General features: G+C 43.3%; 1 protein-coding gene across 2 annotated transcripts in view; it reads left to right on the top strand.

The window, feature by feature from the left end:
* LOC132381010 (solute carrier family 26 member 9-like) overlaps nt 1-17255 on the top strand; it is a 146454-nt gene that overhangs the window by 36908 nt on the left and 92291 nt on the right. The window contains exons 2-3 of one of the 2 annotated variants that reach the window (XM_059950088.1): nt 14644-14784; nt 15870-16009. In XM_059950088.1, the coding sequence (XP_059806071.1) occupies nt 14663-14784; nt 15870-16009 (262 nt within the window). In that variant the 5' untranslated portion in view covers nt 14644-14662. Of the gene's footprint in view, nt 1-14541; nt 14785-15869; nt 16010-17255 lie in introns of both variants that reach the window. The other variant, XM_059950087.1, reaches the window with a different exon arrangement.

Below are 17255 nucleotides of genomic sequence, written 5' to 3' on the forward strand. Positions count from 1 at the left end.
TCTCTTTCTCCTATGGTTGACTCTCCCCTCCTATCAGATTCCTTCTTCACCAACCCTTGACCTTTCCCACCCACCTGATTCCACCAATCACCTTCCAGTTATCCTCCTTCTCCTCCAGCCATCTATTTATTTTGGCATCTTCCCCCTTTCTTCTCAGTCCTGAAGAAGCATCTCGGCCTGAAACGTTGACTATTCATTTCCAAAAATGCTGCCTAAACTGCTGAGTTCCTCCAGCAGTTTGTGTGTGTAGCTTTATCTTTGTAACTGCTTCTTTCCGTTATGCTAAAGGATGGTGTTAATCTTCACACTATCATCTCAAATCCCCTATTTTACTTCTTCTAATCTTAGCCTGTGGAAGGACCCCCATCACACAGGACACACTCTCTTGTTCTTACTGTCATCTGAGAGGAAGCACAGGAGCCTGAAGACCCACGTTCAACATTTTAGGAATTTCTTCTTCCCCTCCGCTATCAGAACACTATCTCAATATTTATGTTCTCTTTTTGCATCAATTATTTAATTTAATTTTTGTATATTTCTTATTGTAATTTATAGTTTTTATTGTGTATTAGACCAGAAGACCATAAGATATAGGAGCAGAATTAGGCCATTTTCCCCATCGTCTGCTCCACCATTTCATCAAGGCTGATACATTTTCCCTCTTAGCCCCAATCTCCTGCTTTTTCCCTGTACCCTTTCATGCCCTGAATAATCAAGAATCTATCAACCTCTGCCTTAAACATACCCAATGTCTTGGCCTCCACAGCTACCTGTGGTAATGAATTCACCATTCTCTGGGTAAAGAAATTCATCCTCGTCTCTGTTCTAAAAGGATGTCTCTCTATTCTGAGGCTCTGTCCTCTGGTGTTAGACTCTCCCACCATAGGAAACATCCTCTTCACATCCACTCTATTGAGATATTTCAACATTTGATAGGTTTTAATGAGGTCACCCCTCGTTCTTCTGAATTCCAGTGAGTCCAACCCCAGAAACATCAAATGCTTTTCATATGACAAGCCTTTCAATTCTGGAATCATTTTCATGAATGTCCTTTGAAACCCCTCCAATGTCACCACATCCTTTCTTAGATAAGGAGCTCAAAACTTCTGACAGTATTCCGAGTAAGGCCTCGCCAATGCCTTATAAAACCTCAGTATTACACCCTTGCTTTTATATTCTCGGCTCTTGAAATGAACGTCATTTGCCTTCCTCGCCACAGACTTAACCTGCAAATTAACCTTTAGGGAATCCAGTACAAGGACTCTCAAGACCATCATGCTCAGATTTTTGAATTTTCTCTCCATTTACAAAATAGTCTATCCTTTTATTTCTTCTAGCAAAGTGCATGGCCATACACTTCCCGACTCTGGATTCCATCTGCCACTTCTTTTCCCCTTTTCCTAATCTGTCCGAATCCTTCTGTAGCCTCTCTACTTTCTCAAAACTAACTGCCCCTCCCCACCTATCTTAGTATCATCCACAAACTTGGCCACAAAGCCATCAATTCCATTATCCAAGTCATTGACATATAATGTGAAAAATACAGCCCCAATATAGTTCCCTGTGGAACACCACTAATCACTGTCAGCCAACTAGAAAAGGCTCCCTTTATTCCCACTCTTTGCCTACTGCCAATCAACCACTGCTTTATCCATGCTAGAATCTTTCCTGTAATATCATGTTTTCCACTATACTGCTGCCGCAGAACACGCATTTCAGTGATAATAGACCTGATTCTGGCTCTGACTTAATTTGATGTCATGATCCAGTGTCAACAACAGAGATACAGAACAATTTGCTAAAGTTTTTAAATGTCTCTGGTTCATCTGGGGAGGGCATTTGTATTACGCAACCGTGAAGTAAATTCCAGCATTTGCAGAATCTCTTTTATTAGTGATGACTGAAGTGTATCTTCAATGGCAGAGTTGTGGACGGTGTTGAGGGTTGTATTAGGTTACATTTGCGCATTGATAGGATGCAGAACTAGGCTGTGAATTGGCAGATGTGTGTAGTTTTTTCATTGATTCTATTGTAGTTCTTTGTTCTACTGTGAGTGCCCGTAAGAAAATGAGTCTCGTGGTTTGATGACATTTCTGCAATTTGATAACAAACTTACTTTGAACTTTGAACTTTGAGATGGAATTCAATCCGGAGAGTGTGAAGTTATAATCTTTGGAAAGGTCAGAATTGAAACTAGAATACAGCGTTAATGGCAGGATTCTTAGCAGTGTGGAGGAACAGAGAGAACAGAGAATTTTGCAAATTTACAAACCTCTGCTGTGACCACAGTCTGGAATATTGTGCTTAGAAGGATATGAAACCTTAGGGAGGGTGCAAAGGAGATTTACCAGGATGCTGCCAGGATTATAGAGCATGTCTTATGATGAAAGGAGCATCACACACAAATTGCTGGAGGAACTCAGCAGGCCAGGGAGTCCTGATGCAGGATCTTGGCCCGAAATGTCGACTGTTTACTCTTTTCCATAGATGCTTCCTGGTCTGCTGAGTTCCTACAGCATTTTGTGTGCATTGCTTGGATTTCCAGCATCTGCAGATTTTGTCATTTTTGAGCAAACTAAGGAGTCTGTCGTTGGTGCGAAGGAGGATAAGGAGTGTCTTGAGAAAGGTGTATAAGAGGTATAGATAGCATGGACAACCAGCGCCATTTTCCCGGCATCGATTTAACTAATACCAGGAAGCATAATTTAAGGCAACTGAGGTAAGTAGTGAGGCGGGGGGTGATGCCAGAGGTAGGTTTTTCAGACTAACTTTGGTGGAGTCCTGATGAAAGGCCAGCCCAAAACATAGAACGTACATATGAACATAGAATAGTACAGCACAGTACAGGCCCTTTGGCCCACAATGTTGTACCGACCCTTAAACCCTGCCTCCCATATAACACCCCCCACCTTAAATTCCTCCATATACCAGTCTAGTAGTTTCTTAAATTTCACTAGTGTATCTGCCGCCACCACTGACTCAGGCAGTGCATTCCATGCACCAACCACTCTCTGAGTGAAAAACCTTCCTCTAATATCCACCTTGAACTTCCCACCCCTTACCTTAAAGCCATGTCCTCTTATAATGAGCAGTGGTGCCCTGTGGAAGAGGCACTGGCTGTCCACTCTATTGATTCCTCTTAATATCTTGTACACCTCTATCATGTCTCCTCTTATCCTCCTTCTCTCCAAAGAGTAAAGCCCTAGCTCCCTTAATCTCTGATCATAATCCACACTCTCTAAACCAGGCAGCATCCTGGTAAATCTCCTCTGTACCCTTTCCAATGCTTCCACATCCTTCCTATAGTGAGGCAACCAGAACTGGACACAGTACTCCAAGTGTGGCCTAACCAGAGTTTTATAGTGCTGTATCATTACCCCGTGACTCTTAAACTCTATCCCTCGACTTATGAAAGCTAACACCCCATAAGCTTTCTTAATTACTCTATCTACCTGTGAGGCAACTTTCAGGGATCTGTGGACATGTACCCCCAGGTCCCTCTGTTCCTCCACACTACCAAGTATCCTGCCATTTACTTTGTACTTTGCCTTGGAGTTTGTCCTTCCAAAGTGTACCACCTCACACTTCTCCGGGTTGAACTCCATCTGCCACTTCTCAGCCCACTTCTGCATCCTATCAATGTCTCTCTGCAATCTTTGACAATCCTCTACATTATCCACAACACCACCAACCTTTGTGTCATCTGCAAACTTGTCAGTCCACCCTTCTACCCCCATATCCAGGTCGTTAATAAAAATCACAAAAAGTAGAGGTCCTAGAACCGATCCTTGTGGGACACCACTAGTCACAACCCTCCAATCTGAATGTACTCTTTGTTCCTCTCCATAGATCATCATGCATGATGAGGTCCTCCAGCATGAGATAGTATTTGTGAGCCATTCAGAAATCTGATGGTGAAGGGGGAAAAAGCTGTCTCTGAATCTTTAGGCTCCTGTACCTCCTCCCTGATGGTAGTGACAAGAAGAGGGCAAGTCCCAGCTGGCAAGTGTCCTTAATAGTGGAAGCCATCTTCTTGAGGCACTGCCTCTCGAAGATGTCCTTTAGGTGGGGAGGGAGCCCGTGATAGAGCTGGCTGAGTCTACAACGCTTGCAGCCTCTTGAGATCGTGTGTTTTGGAGCTTCCATACCAGGCTGTGATGAAACAAGTCAGAATGCTCGCTGCTGTACAGCTATAGAAATTAGTAAGAGTTTTTGGTTACATACCGAATGTCCTCAGATTCCTAATGAAGTTTAGCCACTGGTGTGCCTTTTTAAACACTCTGTTTTCCCTCATTTGCAGTCTGATTTGCACCGTTTCCCCAGCTGCTTCTGTTTTTAATTCAGATTCCAGTCAGGTCCAATCTGACTAAAATGTAGTTCAGCTACTCCCATATCCCAGTTCGGTCCATTACCCTTAGGCCTTGGCTTTTTGAAATATTTATCTAGTTACTTTTTAAATAAAGTCATAGAGTCAAAGAACACTGCAGCATTGAAACAGTCCCCTTGGCCCACCTAGTCCATGCTGAACTATTAATCGGCCAAGTCCCAGTGACCTGAACCTGACTATAGCCCTCTACAGTATATCCCACCTATCCATGTATCTATCCAGATTTCTCTTACATGTTGAAATCGAACCCGTATCCACTACTTCTGCTGGCAGTTCATTCCACGTTCCCACCACCCTCTAGGTGAAGTTTCCCCTCAAGTTCCCCTTAAATCTGGCAATGATTTCTATTTCCGCCATCCCTTCTGCTCTGCTAATAATACAATGAAGGGATGGGAGAGTTCGGTTAAAAAGTGGAAGTTGAGGTGTTCTCCTTGGAGCAGAATACGTTGAGTGAAGATCTGTTAGATATGTATAAGATCATGGCCAACTTATCCAGATAAAGAGAAGGAAGATGCTCCCAAAGGACAAACAGGAATTGATTTAAAATTTTGGATGAAAGATGTAGGAGGCATGTGATCATACACTTTTATACAGAGAACATGCTTATGGACACTGAGAGAACACAGTGACACTGTTATTAAGAAGGTGCATAGTGTTCTGGCATTCATCAACCATGGGATTGAGTTCAAGAACCGTGAGGTAATGTTACAGCTATATAAGACATTGGTCAGACCCCAATTGGAGTACAATGTTCAGTTCTGGTCACCTGACTACAGGAAGGATGTGGATACTGTAGGAAGAGTGCAGAGGAGATTTACAAGGATGTTGCCTGGATTGGAGACCATGCCTGATGAGAATAGGTTGAGTGAAGTCGGCCTTTTTTCTTTGGAGCGATGGAGGATGAGAGGTGACCTGAAGGAGGTGTATAAGATGATGAGAGGCATTGATTGTGTGGATAGCCAGAAGCTTTTTCCCAGGGCTGAAATGCTAACACAAAGGAGCATAGTTTTAAGGTGCTTGGAAATAGGTACAGAGGGGATGTCAGGGGTAAGTTTTTCACACAGTGCATGGTGAGTGTGTGGAATGCATTGCTGGCGACGGTGGTGGAGATGGATACAATAGAGTCTTTTAAAAGACTCTTAGATAGGTACATGGAGCTTAGAAAAATAGAGGGCTATGCTCTAGGGGAATTCTAGGCAGTTTCTAGATTAGGTTACGTGGTTGGTGCAATATTGTGGACCGAAGGGCCTGTAATGTGCTATAGATTTCTATGTTCTATGCTCTATTTTCTATGTCTTAAAGTTTATATATAAATGCAGGTAGGTCATTGACCTAAATTTGAAATATGATACCTCTCCATCCCTTTATTTTTCCTACCCACTTGGCTTCCCCTATCCTCTTCAGGCTCTCCTCCTTCCCCTCCCTCACCTTTTTATTCTGGTGTCTTCCCCCTTCCTTTCCAGTTCTAACGAAGGGTCTCAGCCTGAAATGGTGACTGTTTATTCATTTCCATAGATGTTGCCTGACCTGCTGAGTTCCTCCAGTATTTTGTGTGTGTTGCTTAGGATTTCCAGCATTGGCAGAATCTCTGGTGTTTACAATATGATCTGCAATTCACTGCCCTGTATTGGTATTGGTTTATTGTTGTCACATGTCCTAAGATACAGTGAAAAGCTTTGTTTTATATGTCACCAGTCAGATCATGCCATATATAAGAACATCAAGGTAATATAAAGAATGTAATCCTCTCTGTAGATAGTGCCTGACCTACTCAGTTCTTCCAGCATGAGGCAATCATAGAGTCATAGAAAAGTACAGTACAGGAAACAGGCCCTTCATCCCATTTAGTCCATGCTGAACTACTTTAATTCACTTGCACCGGAACAATTGCCCTCCATTCCCCTACCATCCATGCACCTATCCAAACTTCACTTAAAACATTGAAATCGAGCTCAAATGCGTCACTTGTTCCACACTCTCATGACCTTCTGAGTGAAGAAGTTCCCCTTAAACTTTTTACCTTCTATCCTTAACCTCAAGTTGTAGTCCCCTCCAACCTCAGTGGAAAAAGCCTGCTTGCATTTGCTCTATCTAGACCCTCATAATTTTGTATAGCTCTTTTAAATCCCCTCTAATCCATGCTCCAAGGAATAAAGTTCTAACCTAGTTAACCCAGCAACATCCTTGTAAATTTTCTCTGCACTCTTTCAATCTTATTTACATCTTTCTTGTAGGTAGGTGACCAAAACTGCACACAATACTCCAAATTAGGCCTCACCAACATCTTATACAACTTCAACATAACATCTCATCTCTTGTACACAATACATTGATTTATGACGGCTATTGTGCCAACAGCTTTCTTTACAACCCTATCTACCTGTCTAGCCATTTACAATGAATTATGGACTTGTATTCCCAGATCCCTTTGTTCTACCGTACTCCCCAGTGTCCTACCGTTCACTGTGTAAGACCTACCCTGATTGGTTCTTCCAAAGTGCAACACCTCACACTTGTCTGGATTAACTTCCATCTGGCCCATATCTCACTGCAAGCCATGATAGTCTTCTTCACTGTCTGCTACACCCCCAATCCTAGTATCTTCCACAAATTTGCTGATTCAGTTATACACATTATCAACCAGATCATTGACACAGATGCAAACAACAATGGACATAGCATCAATCCCTATGGCACTCCATCAGGCAACCATCTATTACCACTCTCTGGCTTCTTCCACAAAGCCAATGTCTAATCCAATTTACTACCTCATCTTGAAAGCGGAGCGACTGAACCTTCTTGACCAGCCTCATATGTGGGACCTTGTCAAATGCCTTGCAAAAGTCCATGTGTACAATATATACTGCTTTGCCTTCATCCACTTTCATAGTAACTTCCTTGAAAAACTCAAATCAATCAATCAAATCAAATCAAGTTTAACTATGTTAAAATGTGAAGTGTTTATGCAGTGAAGAAAGCTAATGGCATGCTGGCTATTATAACAAGAGGAATTGAATATAGGAGTAAAGAGGTCCTTCTGCAGCTGTACAGGGCCCTGATGAGACCCCGCCTGGAGTATTGTGTGCAGTTTTGGTCTCCAAATTTGAGGAAGGACATTCTTGCTATTGAGGGAGTGCAGCGTAGGTTCACAAGGTTAATTCCCGGAATGGCGGGACTGTCGTATGTTGAAAGATTGGAGTGACTGGGCTTGTATACACTGGAATTTAGAAGGATGAGAGGGGATCTGATTGAAACATATAAGATTATTAAGGGATTGGACACACTGGAGGCAGGAAGCATGTTCCCGCTGATGGGTGAGTCGAGAACTAGAGGCCACAGTTTAAGAATAAGGGGTAGGCCATTTAGAACAGAGATGCGGAAAAACTTTTTCACCCAGAGAGTGGTGGATATGTGGAATGCTCTGCTCCAGAAGGCAGTGGAGGCCAAGTCTCTGAATGCATTCAAGAGAGAGTTAGATAGAGCTCTTATAAATAGCGGGGTCAAGGGAAATGGGGAGAGGGCAGGAATGGGGTACTGATTGTGTATGATCAGCCATGATCACAGTGAATAGTGGTGCTGGCTAGGAGGGCCAAATAGCCTACTCCTGCACCTACTGTCTATTGTCTATTATCATTCAAACCGTACATGGATACAGTTGAATGAGACAGTGTTCCTCTGGGGCCAAGGTGATAGCATACATTCAAAATAGTAAGAGGAAAAAAAGACGCACATTGTTACTCAAGAAAACACGTGTATAGTCCAAGTCCCTGAGCCAAATGCTAATTGATGGTACAGCTCTAGGCAATCCAGCCTGTCATTCCAATGATCAAACCCTGGAGGGCAGCACCAGCGGGAGATGCCAGCCCTCAACTGAGCAATGGTGCCACGCTACACTGCCCTCAGTGTCTCCTCACCTGGACTGCAGCAGCAGGCAAGCTCACGGCTTGAGGCCTTGGCCTCACTACATCCAAGGCCACCCTGCTGTCTCCTCGTCTGCTTCACCACCGAAAAAGGGAGACAGGCCTGCAGCATCTTACATTATCAATGTCCATCAGGGTCCAGCGATTTCAAGAGAAACGAAGTAGGTAGTCATTATAGACAATAGGTGCAGGAGTAGGCCATTTGGCCCTTCGAGCCAGCACCGCCATTCAATGTGATCATGGCTGATTATCCACAATCAGTACCAGTTCCTGCCTTCTCCCCATATCCCTTGACTCTGCTATCTTTAAGAGCTCTATCTAACTCTTTCTTGAAAGCATCCAGAGAATTGGCCTCTACTGCCTTCTGGGGCAGAGCATTCCATAGATCCACAACTCTCTGGGTGAAAAAGTTTTTCCTGAACTCCGTTCTAAATGGCTTACCCCTAATTCTTAAACTGTGACCTCTAGTTCTGGACTCCCCCAACATCGGGAACATGTTTGTTGCCTCTAGTGTGTCCAATCCCTTAATAATCTTATATGTTTCAATCAGATTCCCTCTCATCCTTCTAAATTCCAGTGTATACAAGCCCAGTCACTCCAATATTTTATTCTGCATGCTGCTTTCAATGGCTTTGTATAGCCAGCAACAGCACAGTCTGCACCCAGGTCAGCTCCTCCGAACCTTCTCCAGACCATCTGTTGGCCTTTCTGTTTCCAACCTGTCCACCGGCTTGACCTTCTCCGATTCAACTGCTGGCTTTTCCTTCACTGGTCCATCCACCTACTTCTCCTTCTCCAGCCCATCTGCAGCCTTCTCCTTCTTAGGCCTGTCTCCAGATTCTCCTTCTCCGGCCTATCCACAGGCTTCTTCTCCAGCCTGTCCCCGGCTTCTCATTCTCGGACCATCCGCAGGCTTCTCCTTCTTGGCCTGTCCACTGACTTCTCCTCAGCCCATCTGCCTGCTTCTCCTTCTCCGACCCATCTGCCGGCTTCTTCCAGCCAGCTGCTCCAAGCAACAAGCAGATCACTGATGCAATAAACCTGCTGTACCCATAGTTCTTGCAGTCCAGTACAGTCTTACAATAATTAAAAACACATTTTAAAAAGAAAAGTGTGCCTTTGGTTGGCCCCCGAGAGATCACTGCGTTTGAATGTGCTGCCATTTTATGAGAGGAAGATTGATTAGACCTGACCTACCTCGCACGAAGCTATCCTTAATCAGGTCATGTCTACCTAAATTCTTATATATCCGGTCCCTTAGAATACCTTCCAATAACTTTCCCATTACTGATGTCAGGCTCGCTGGCCTACAATTTCCTGGTTTATTTTTATAGCCTTTCTTAAACAGCAGAACAACACTGGCTATCTTCCAATCCGTTGGTACATCACCTGTCGCTAAGGATGATTTAAATATCGGAATCAGGATCAAGTTTAATATCACCTGCATATGTCGTGAAATTTTTTTACTTTGTGGCCGCAATACAATGCAATACATGATAACTATAGAAAACAAAACTAAACTGCAGTAATTATATATGTATATTAAATAGTTAAATGAAATATGTAGTATAAAAACAGAACTAAAAATGTAGTGGGGTAGTGTTCATGGTTCAATGACTATTCAGGATGGCAGAGAGAAAGAAGCTGTTCCTGAATCATTGAGTGTGTGCCTTCAGGCTTCTGTACCTCCTTCCTGATGGTAACAATGAGAAGAGTGTGGTGGGGGTCCTTAATGATGTACACTGCCTTTCTGAGATATCGCACCATGAAGATGTCGTGGATACCATGGAGGCTAGTATCCCATATGGAGCTGACTAATCTTACAACTCTCTGCAGCTTACTTTGATCTGTGCAGTAGCAACCACCCCCCACCCTTCCCCATACCAGACGATGAAGCAGCCAATCAGAATACCTCTGCAAGGGCCCCAGCAATTTCTGCACTTGCCTCCCACAGGGTCCGAGGAAACACCTCGTCAGGCCCTGGGGTTTTAACCACCCTAATTTGCCTCGGGACAGCAAACACATCCTCCTTTGTAATCTGTACAGAGTCCATGAAGCTGATGTCACTTTGCTTCGTTTCTATTGACTCTGTCCATGTCTTGAGTAAAAAAAAAATCCAAAAAATTCAATTTTGATCTCCCCCATCTATCTTGGCTCCACACACGGATTACCACTCTAATGTTACAGAGGACCAGTTTTGCTGTTAAATCTTTTTGCTGTTAAAATACCAAACGGTTTCAATAGGTACAATTAATGTCACAAATACATCCTAAAATTCTTTTTTCTTCGCAGAATATCTGTAGAATTCCTTAAAGTTCTCATTCCCCTTGTCTGCTAGGGCAGCCTCATGCCTTCTTTTAGCTCTCCTGCTTTCTTTCTTAAGTGTTTTCTTGCATTCCATATACTTCATAACCAACTTATTTGTTCCTACCTGCCTATACCTGCTATGCTCCTTTTTTTTTCTCAATCTTGAAATCCAAGGTTCCCTACACGTACAAAATGCTGGTGGATCACAGCAGGCCAGGCAGCACAGAAGAAGTCCTGACAAAGGGTCTCGGCCTGAAACGTCGACTGTACTTCTTCCTATAGATGCTGCCTGGCCTGCTGCGTCCCACCAGCGTTTTGTGTGTGTTGCTTAAATTTCCAGTATCTGCAGATTTCCTGCTGTTTGCACTCCCTATACCTGTTATCTTTACCATTTATTCTGACAGGGACACACAAGCCTTGTACTCTCAAAATTTTGCTTTTGAAGGTGTCCCACTTATCAAGTACTCCTTTGTGGTCTTGGTGGTGTTGATGAACCATTCTGAAAATGATGGTGGAGAGGAGAAGCTTTCTCTGTATCATTGAGAGTGTGCCTGTACCTCCATCCCAGTGGTAGTAACAAAAAGAGGGCGTGTCCCAGATGGTGAGTGTCCTGAATGATGGATGCCACCTTCATAGGAATACCTAAGTAATTTGAGGTAATTAAAAAGAATATAAAAATAAAAGTGTGGTGAATCGAAGCAGTCCTTGAGTCTGTTGGTGTGTGTTCTCAAGCTTACGTACCTTCTGTCTGATGGGAGGTGAGGAGAAGAGGGGGGTGGTTTTCTATTACGTCAGCTGTTTTCCTGACGCAGTCGGAAAAGTTGGCGGAGTCCGTGGAGCAGAGGCAGGTATATGTGAAGCGCTGAGCAGCAGTGATAACTCTCTGGAGATTCTTCTGGTCTCAGGCAGAGCAGTTGCCATGCCAAGCTGTGATACATCCCGATAGGATGCTTTCTGTGGTGCATCATATGTGTAAATGTTGCATTTGCAGAAGGGAAACAGAACTTTCAGAAAGGAATTGTCTGGGATAGTTAGAAGGATGTAAGGTAGGAATAGGGTAATGGGAATGTTGAGGTTTTGTGCCAGCATCAAGCACAGATCTGGTAGGCTGCATTTATTTCAAAGCCACCACAATTCTGGTCTTCAGCATTTTCTGTCTTTATTTTAGATTCAGAAATTCCTTAAGGTTGGATAGTTTCTATGGAGAGAGAATCAAAGTTAGTTTCCATGACTTTTCAACAGAAACCTTCCATTTGTATAGTGGCTAATACCCTACGACCATCACAGAACATAGAAATCTGCAGCAAATTACAGGCCCTTCGGCCCACAATGTTGTGCCGACCATGTAACCTGTTATAGAAACTGCCTAGAATTTCCCTTGTGCATTGCCCTGCACGGGGTGGATAACTTCACTCACCTCAACGGAGTTGATTCTACAGCCAACAGACACACTTTCAAGGACTCTACAGCTCATGTTGTCAATATTATTTATTTAAATTTACTTTTTAATTATTTGAAAATTTGCACATTTTATCTTCTTTTACACATTGGTTGCCTGTTAGTCTTTATTTGTGTATAATTTTTTTTTCATAAATTCTGTTGTATTTCTTTATATTCCTGTTTACGCATGAAAGAAAATTAATCTCAAGTTAGTATATGGTGACAAATATGTAATTGATAATACATTTACTTGATTTTAAATTTCACTTTGACTCCTGCATCCTCTGGCCATTCTTTTCCACATTATAGAGAGCAGAGGGCAAGCATTGAAGGTGAGAGGCAGTAGGTTCAAGGGGGATGAGAGGGTTACATTTTTTTACTCAGTGAGTTGTGTATGCCTGGAATGCGCTGCCTGGTATGGAGGCAAATACGTTAGAGGCTTTGAAGAGACATTTGGATAGGCACATGGATGTAAGGAAGATGGAGGGATATGGAGATGGTGTAGGTAGGAGGGGTTACTCTTTAGCTGTTTTTGATTTGCTATTTATCTGGTTCAGCACAACATTGCGGACCGAATGGCCTGTTTCTGTGCTTACTGTTCCATGTTCTATGTTTTACATAACATTTGAGTATCCTGAATCAATGGGTTTTATTGCTAGTCCACTGCAGGGTTTCAACAACAATCACCGTCTATCACTTTTCCCCCACAGACACTGCTGGACCTGCCGAGTTCCTCACAAACAAGAGAAAATCTGCAGATGCTGGAAATCCGAGCAACACACACAAAATGCAGGAGGAACTCAGCAGGCCAGGCAGCATCTGTGGAAGAAAGTATAGTTGATGTTTCAACCCGAAATGTCGACTGTACTCTTTTCCATAGATAATGTCTGGCATGCTGAGTTCCTCCAGCATTTTGTGTGTGTTGCTGCTGAATTCCTCGAGCAGGTTATTTGTTGTTCCAGGTTCCAGCATCGGCAGTCTCCTGTATCGTTTGCAACGCACTGCAGAATATACACATTAAAATACAATTAGACTAGGGATTTGCTAGTTCATTGAAACTGTCTGCAGAGATGAAGGTTTGTGTACATCACACTTTTCAGCTGTAGGGATGGAAAGAGTTATCGTAGGGCAGCCTCATCTGATCTTGGCTGGATATTGATCAGCAGAACCAGTTAATCACATGAAAAGCCTTCATTCCAAGACACCATGAGAAAGGTGTGCAAGTATTGTGGAGCACAAATCTTAGATATATTCCATGTAAGGTCAACACATTAAACCTCAATCTGTAGTATTTAATGCTCTACCTAATTCAGACTCAGAACCAGGTTTATTATCATTGACGTACGTCATGAAATTTGTGGCAGCGGTACAGTTCAAAGTTCAGAGTATGTATACATTATACAGCCTTGAGATTTGTCTCCTTACAGGCAGCCATGAAATGAAGAAACTCCCCCACCAAAAAAAAACTTTAAAAAATAGAGGACCATCAAACAGGGAAAAACGAACAAATTATGCAAACAATAAAAATAAGCAAAGTTTACGAAAGAAAGTCCATCCACTGACATGAATCCGCAGCCTCCGTTCAGCCGAGTAAACGTTGTTGAGCAACGAGGTGAAGTGGCCCTTCCCTTGCCTCCGGCGCTGACCACCCCGATCTTTTCATCCTGGCCTAGTGATTAAGTGCAAGACATTAAAAAATTACTACATTACAATAAAAAATAAAATCAATAAAACAGTACAAATGAAGAATGAAGAGGTGGTGTTCGTGGATTCATGGACCATTCAGAAATCTGATGGATCAGGATGAGGTGTTGCTCAAATGCTGGGTGTGCATCTGGGGTACCTCCTCCCTGATGGTAGCAATGAGAAGAGGGGACGTCCTGTGTGATTGGGGTCCTTAATGGGGGATGCTGCCTTTTTGAGGCATCGCCTTTTGAAGTTGTCTTCACTGGCCCATGATGGAGTGTGAAGTAGGGGACAAACAGGATTAGTTTCGAACTGCGTCATGTTCAGCATAGACAAGGTGAGCCAAAAGGCTGTATAGTTCAATGATTGTGCTGTAACAGAGATCTCAAACCTTGCTGATATGATTCCCATGACTTACTGTATATTCATATTATTTATTACCCAGTAATTTTTCCCCCACCTCTTTATATTGGTTCCCCATTCTGGCTTCCCTATTACCTCCTCTCTTATCTGCATCTGCCCATTACCCTCCTTTTGGTGTCCCTCTTCCTTCCCTTTTTCCCATAGCCAATTGTTCTCTCATATCAGATTCCTTCTTTAGTCCTTTAACTTTACCACTAATCCCCTCTCAGTTTCTTTCTTCATGCTCCTCTCCCCCACCTATCACTCCTTCCCCCCTCACCTGGTCTCACCTATCACCTCCCCCTCCCCTCCCACCTTATTCTTGCTTCTACCCCCATCCTTTCCAGTTCTGATCAAGGGTCTTGGCCCAAAACATCTTCTGTTTATTCCCTTCCATAGATGCTGCCTGACCTGCTGAGTTCCTCCAGCATTTTGTGTGTGTTGCTCTGGATTTCCAGCATCTGAAGAATGTCTTGTACTTCTATTTTGATTTATCTCCAGTGATTAAGATATTGCCGTGATGCATATCCGTCCGCGTTACATTGTTGATCGATCAGCTTATTCCATTCCTGAATTTGATGAGGAGTACCAGAAGAAAATCAGGAGTTACCCCCACTCACAAAAAGTACGGAAGTTCTTCAGGTAAACCTAAATTAATCTCCTTTTTCTTCTGGTGACTATTTTGAAGTTTTGAATTATTTTACCTTTTCGTCTGGCACTGTTGCTGAGGACTCCTCCAGTTGCATGGGTCTGAGGTCCAAGTGAGTGTGGGCATTCTGCATGTTGGTAGCCGTGAAAGCAAGGCACTTATCTGATTCAACAACCTGCTGGGTAATCATTGCCCTGTGCAGTGTCCGACACCGCATTCAGTAAAGGTTCACTGGAGCAAAAACCAAACAGCTGGAAGAACTCAACAGGTCAGGCAGCATCTGTGCATGAAAGGTAAACACAAGAGATTACGCAGATGCTGGAAATCTTGTGCAACACACACAAAATATTGGAGGAACTTGGCAATCAGGTTCCTTCAAGTTCCTCTCCATGGCTGTCGCCAGACTTGCTTAGTCTTTCTGGCATTTTGTGTGTGCATGAGAGGAAATGTTGACGTTTTTGGTTGTTGACCCCAAATCAGGACTCCTGCAGTAGAGAGAACAAAGGGATCCCAGTCATGGAGTTTCTCTCTTCACAGAGGCTGTCCAACTTGTTGAGTATTTCCAGCACTTTCTACTTTTGTTTCAGATTTCCAGCATCTATTAATAGTTTTCATCAAATTGCTAAAAACCCACTATTAGACAAATGCTTTTGATGAAAAGCTCTTCTGCAAAAATTAATCTGTAAAACTGAGCTGACTCCTTCCTTTGATATTTCCAAGAAATCTGAGTGGCACAGAAGTACAGCAGTTAGTGTGACACTAATACAGCACTAGCTGTAAAATTGGGGTTCACTTCCTGCCATTGTCTATAAAGAGATAGTATGTTCTCTCTGTAACCACGTGGCTTTCTTCATCATGCTCTAGTTTCCTCCCACAGTCCAAGGGCATACAGTGTACAGGTTAGAGTTGGTAAGCTGTGGGCATGCTATGTCGGTGCCGGAAGCCTGGTAACACTTCTAGGCTGCCCCCAGTACGTCCATAGACTCTGCTGGTCATTGACGCAAAATTATGCATTTTGTCTATGTTTTGATGGGCGTGAAGCAAATACAACTTACCTTTATCTCTTTTTTTCTTTCAGCTGTTCAACAACTCGTGTCAAGTCTATTATCCTTCAACTCTTCCCAATACTCTCATGGCTTCCAAAGTACAACTTCAAGAAGGCTTTCATTTTCGATGTCATTGCTGGTATCAGTGGTGGGACTATTCAGGTACCTCAAGGTATGAAGCATTTTTAAACCAGGATAAACCCAGTAACAGTTTTAAACCAAGAACACCATCAAAAGTAATGGCTTCCGTCCTGAGAAAGGAAACTCGTAATGCTGAGCACAGTACAACTCGATTGTTCGTTCATGATGTAACATGGATGTTGGTCATTCATCCATTATGTGCCGTGTCATGTGACATGTGTGACCATGCTCTTGACCATGATACTTTTTGGCAAATGTTTCTACAAAAGTGGTTTGCCATTACCACCTTCTGGGCAGTGCCTTTACAAGACGGGAGAACCCAGCCATTATCAACACTCTTCAGAGATTGTCTGCCTGGCATCAGTGGTCATATAACCAGGAACTTGTGATAAGCACCAGCTTCTCGTACAACCATCTATTCATTCCCTGCCCCCGTGGCTTCACATAACCCTGATCCAAGGTCTTAGCAGGTGCTTGCTTGCTCAAGGGTGACTTGCAGGCTGCGGAGGGAAGGAGCACCTTACACCTTTTTTGGTAGAGTTGTATCTCCACCCTGCCACTCAAAAACGCTTTAGAATTGGTGATTGTTGTATATCCAACAATTTTGCTTTTCACACAGTTCCCAGATTGATTGGGTGGTAAAAAAGGCATACGGCATGCCAGCCTTTATTAGTTGAGGCAGTGGGTTCAAGAGTCATGAAATGCCATTACTTATTTACTGTCCAATGTGCCATTGGCATTGTGAGCAGCAGTGAAGGTCCTCCATCTCTGATGGTGTTCAGGGCTTCCTTCATCATGTCAGTAGCTTCTACTTAGTTTTCACTACTGTCAGTCACGCAAGATCCAGGTGAAGACTCAGGAATACCACCATACTCAGATGTAGAAGGATTCTTCTTTGCTGCTTCCATAACATTTTTGCTTGACCAGTCAGTGTTGTTAGTGCTGATCCAATGCCCTGAACCAGGAGGACTGGTGGATCACTTTTAGTCTGACCTCCACCCTTTGACCTGTTGGGCATGGGTGACCCCACCAAGAGCCAAAGCACAAAACCCTGATTCCAACCAACATCGCTCTCATTGAGGCATGCAAATCTCCAAACCATGACAAGGTTGTGGTCCTCTTGGAGGATGAAGTTATGTTACAACTTTATAAAACACTGGTTAGGCTGCATCTGGAGTACTGCATTTTGTTCTGGTCACCCCATTAGAGGAAGGATGTGGAGGCTTTGAGGGTGCAGTGGGCAGAGAGGAAGACCATTAGAGCTTGCAACAGGATCT

Source organism: Hypanus sabinus, chromosome 25, assembly GCF_030144855.1.
Source record: "Hypanus sabinus isolate sHypSab1 chromosome 25, sHypSab1.hap1, whole genome shotgun sequence".
NCBI lineage: Eukaryota > Metazoa > Chordata > Chondrichthyes > Myliobatiformes > Dasyatidae > Hypanus > Hypanus sabinus.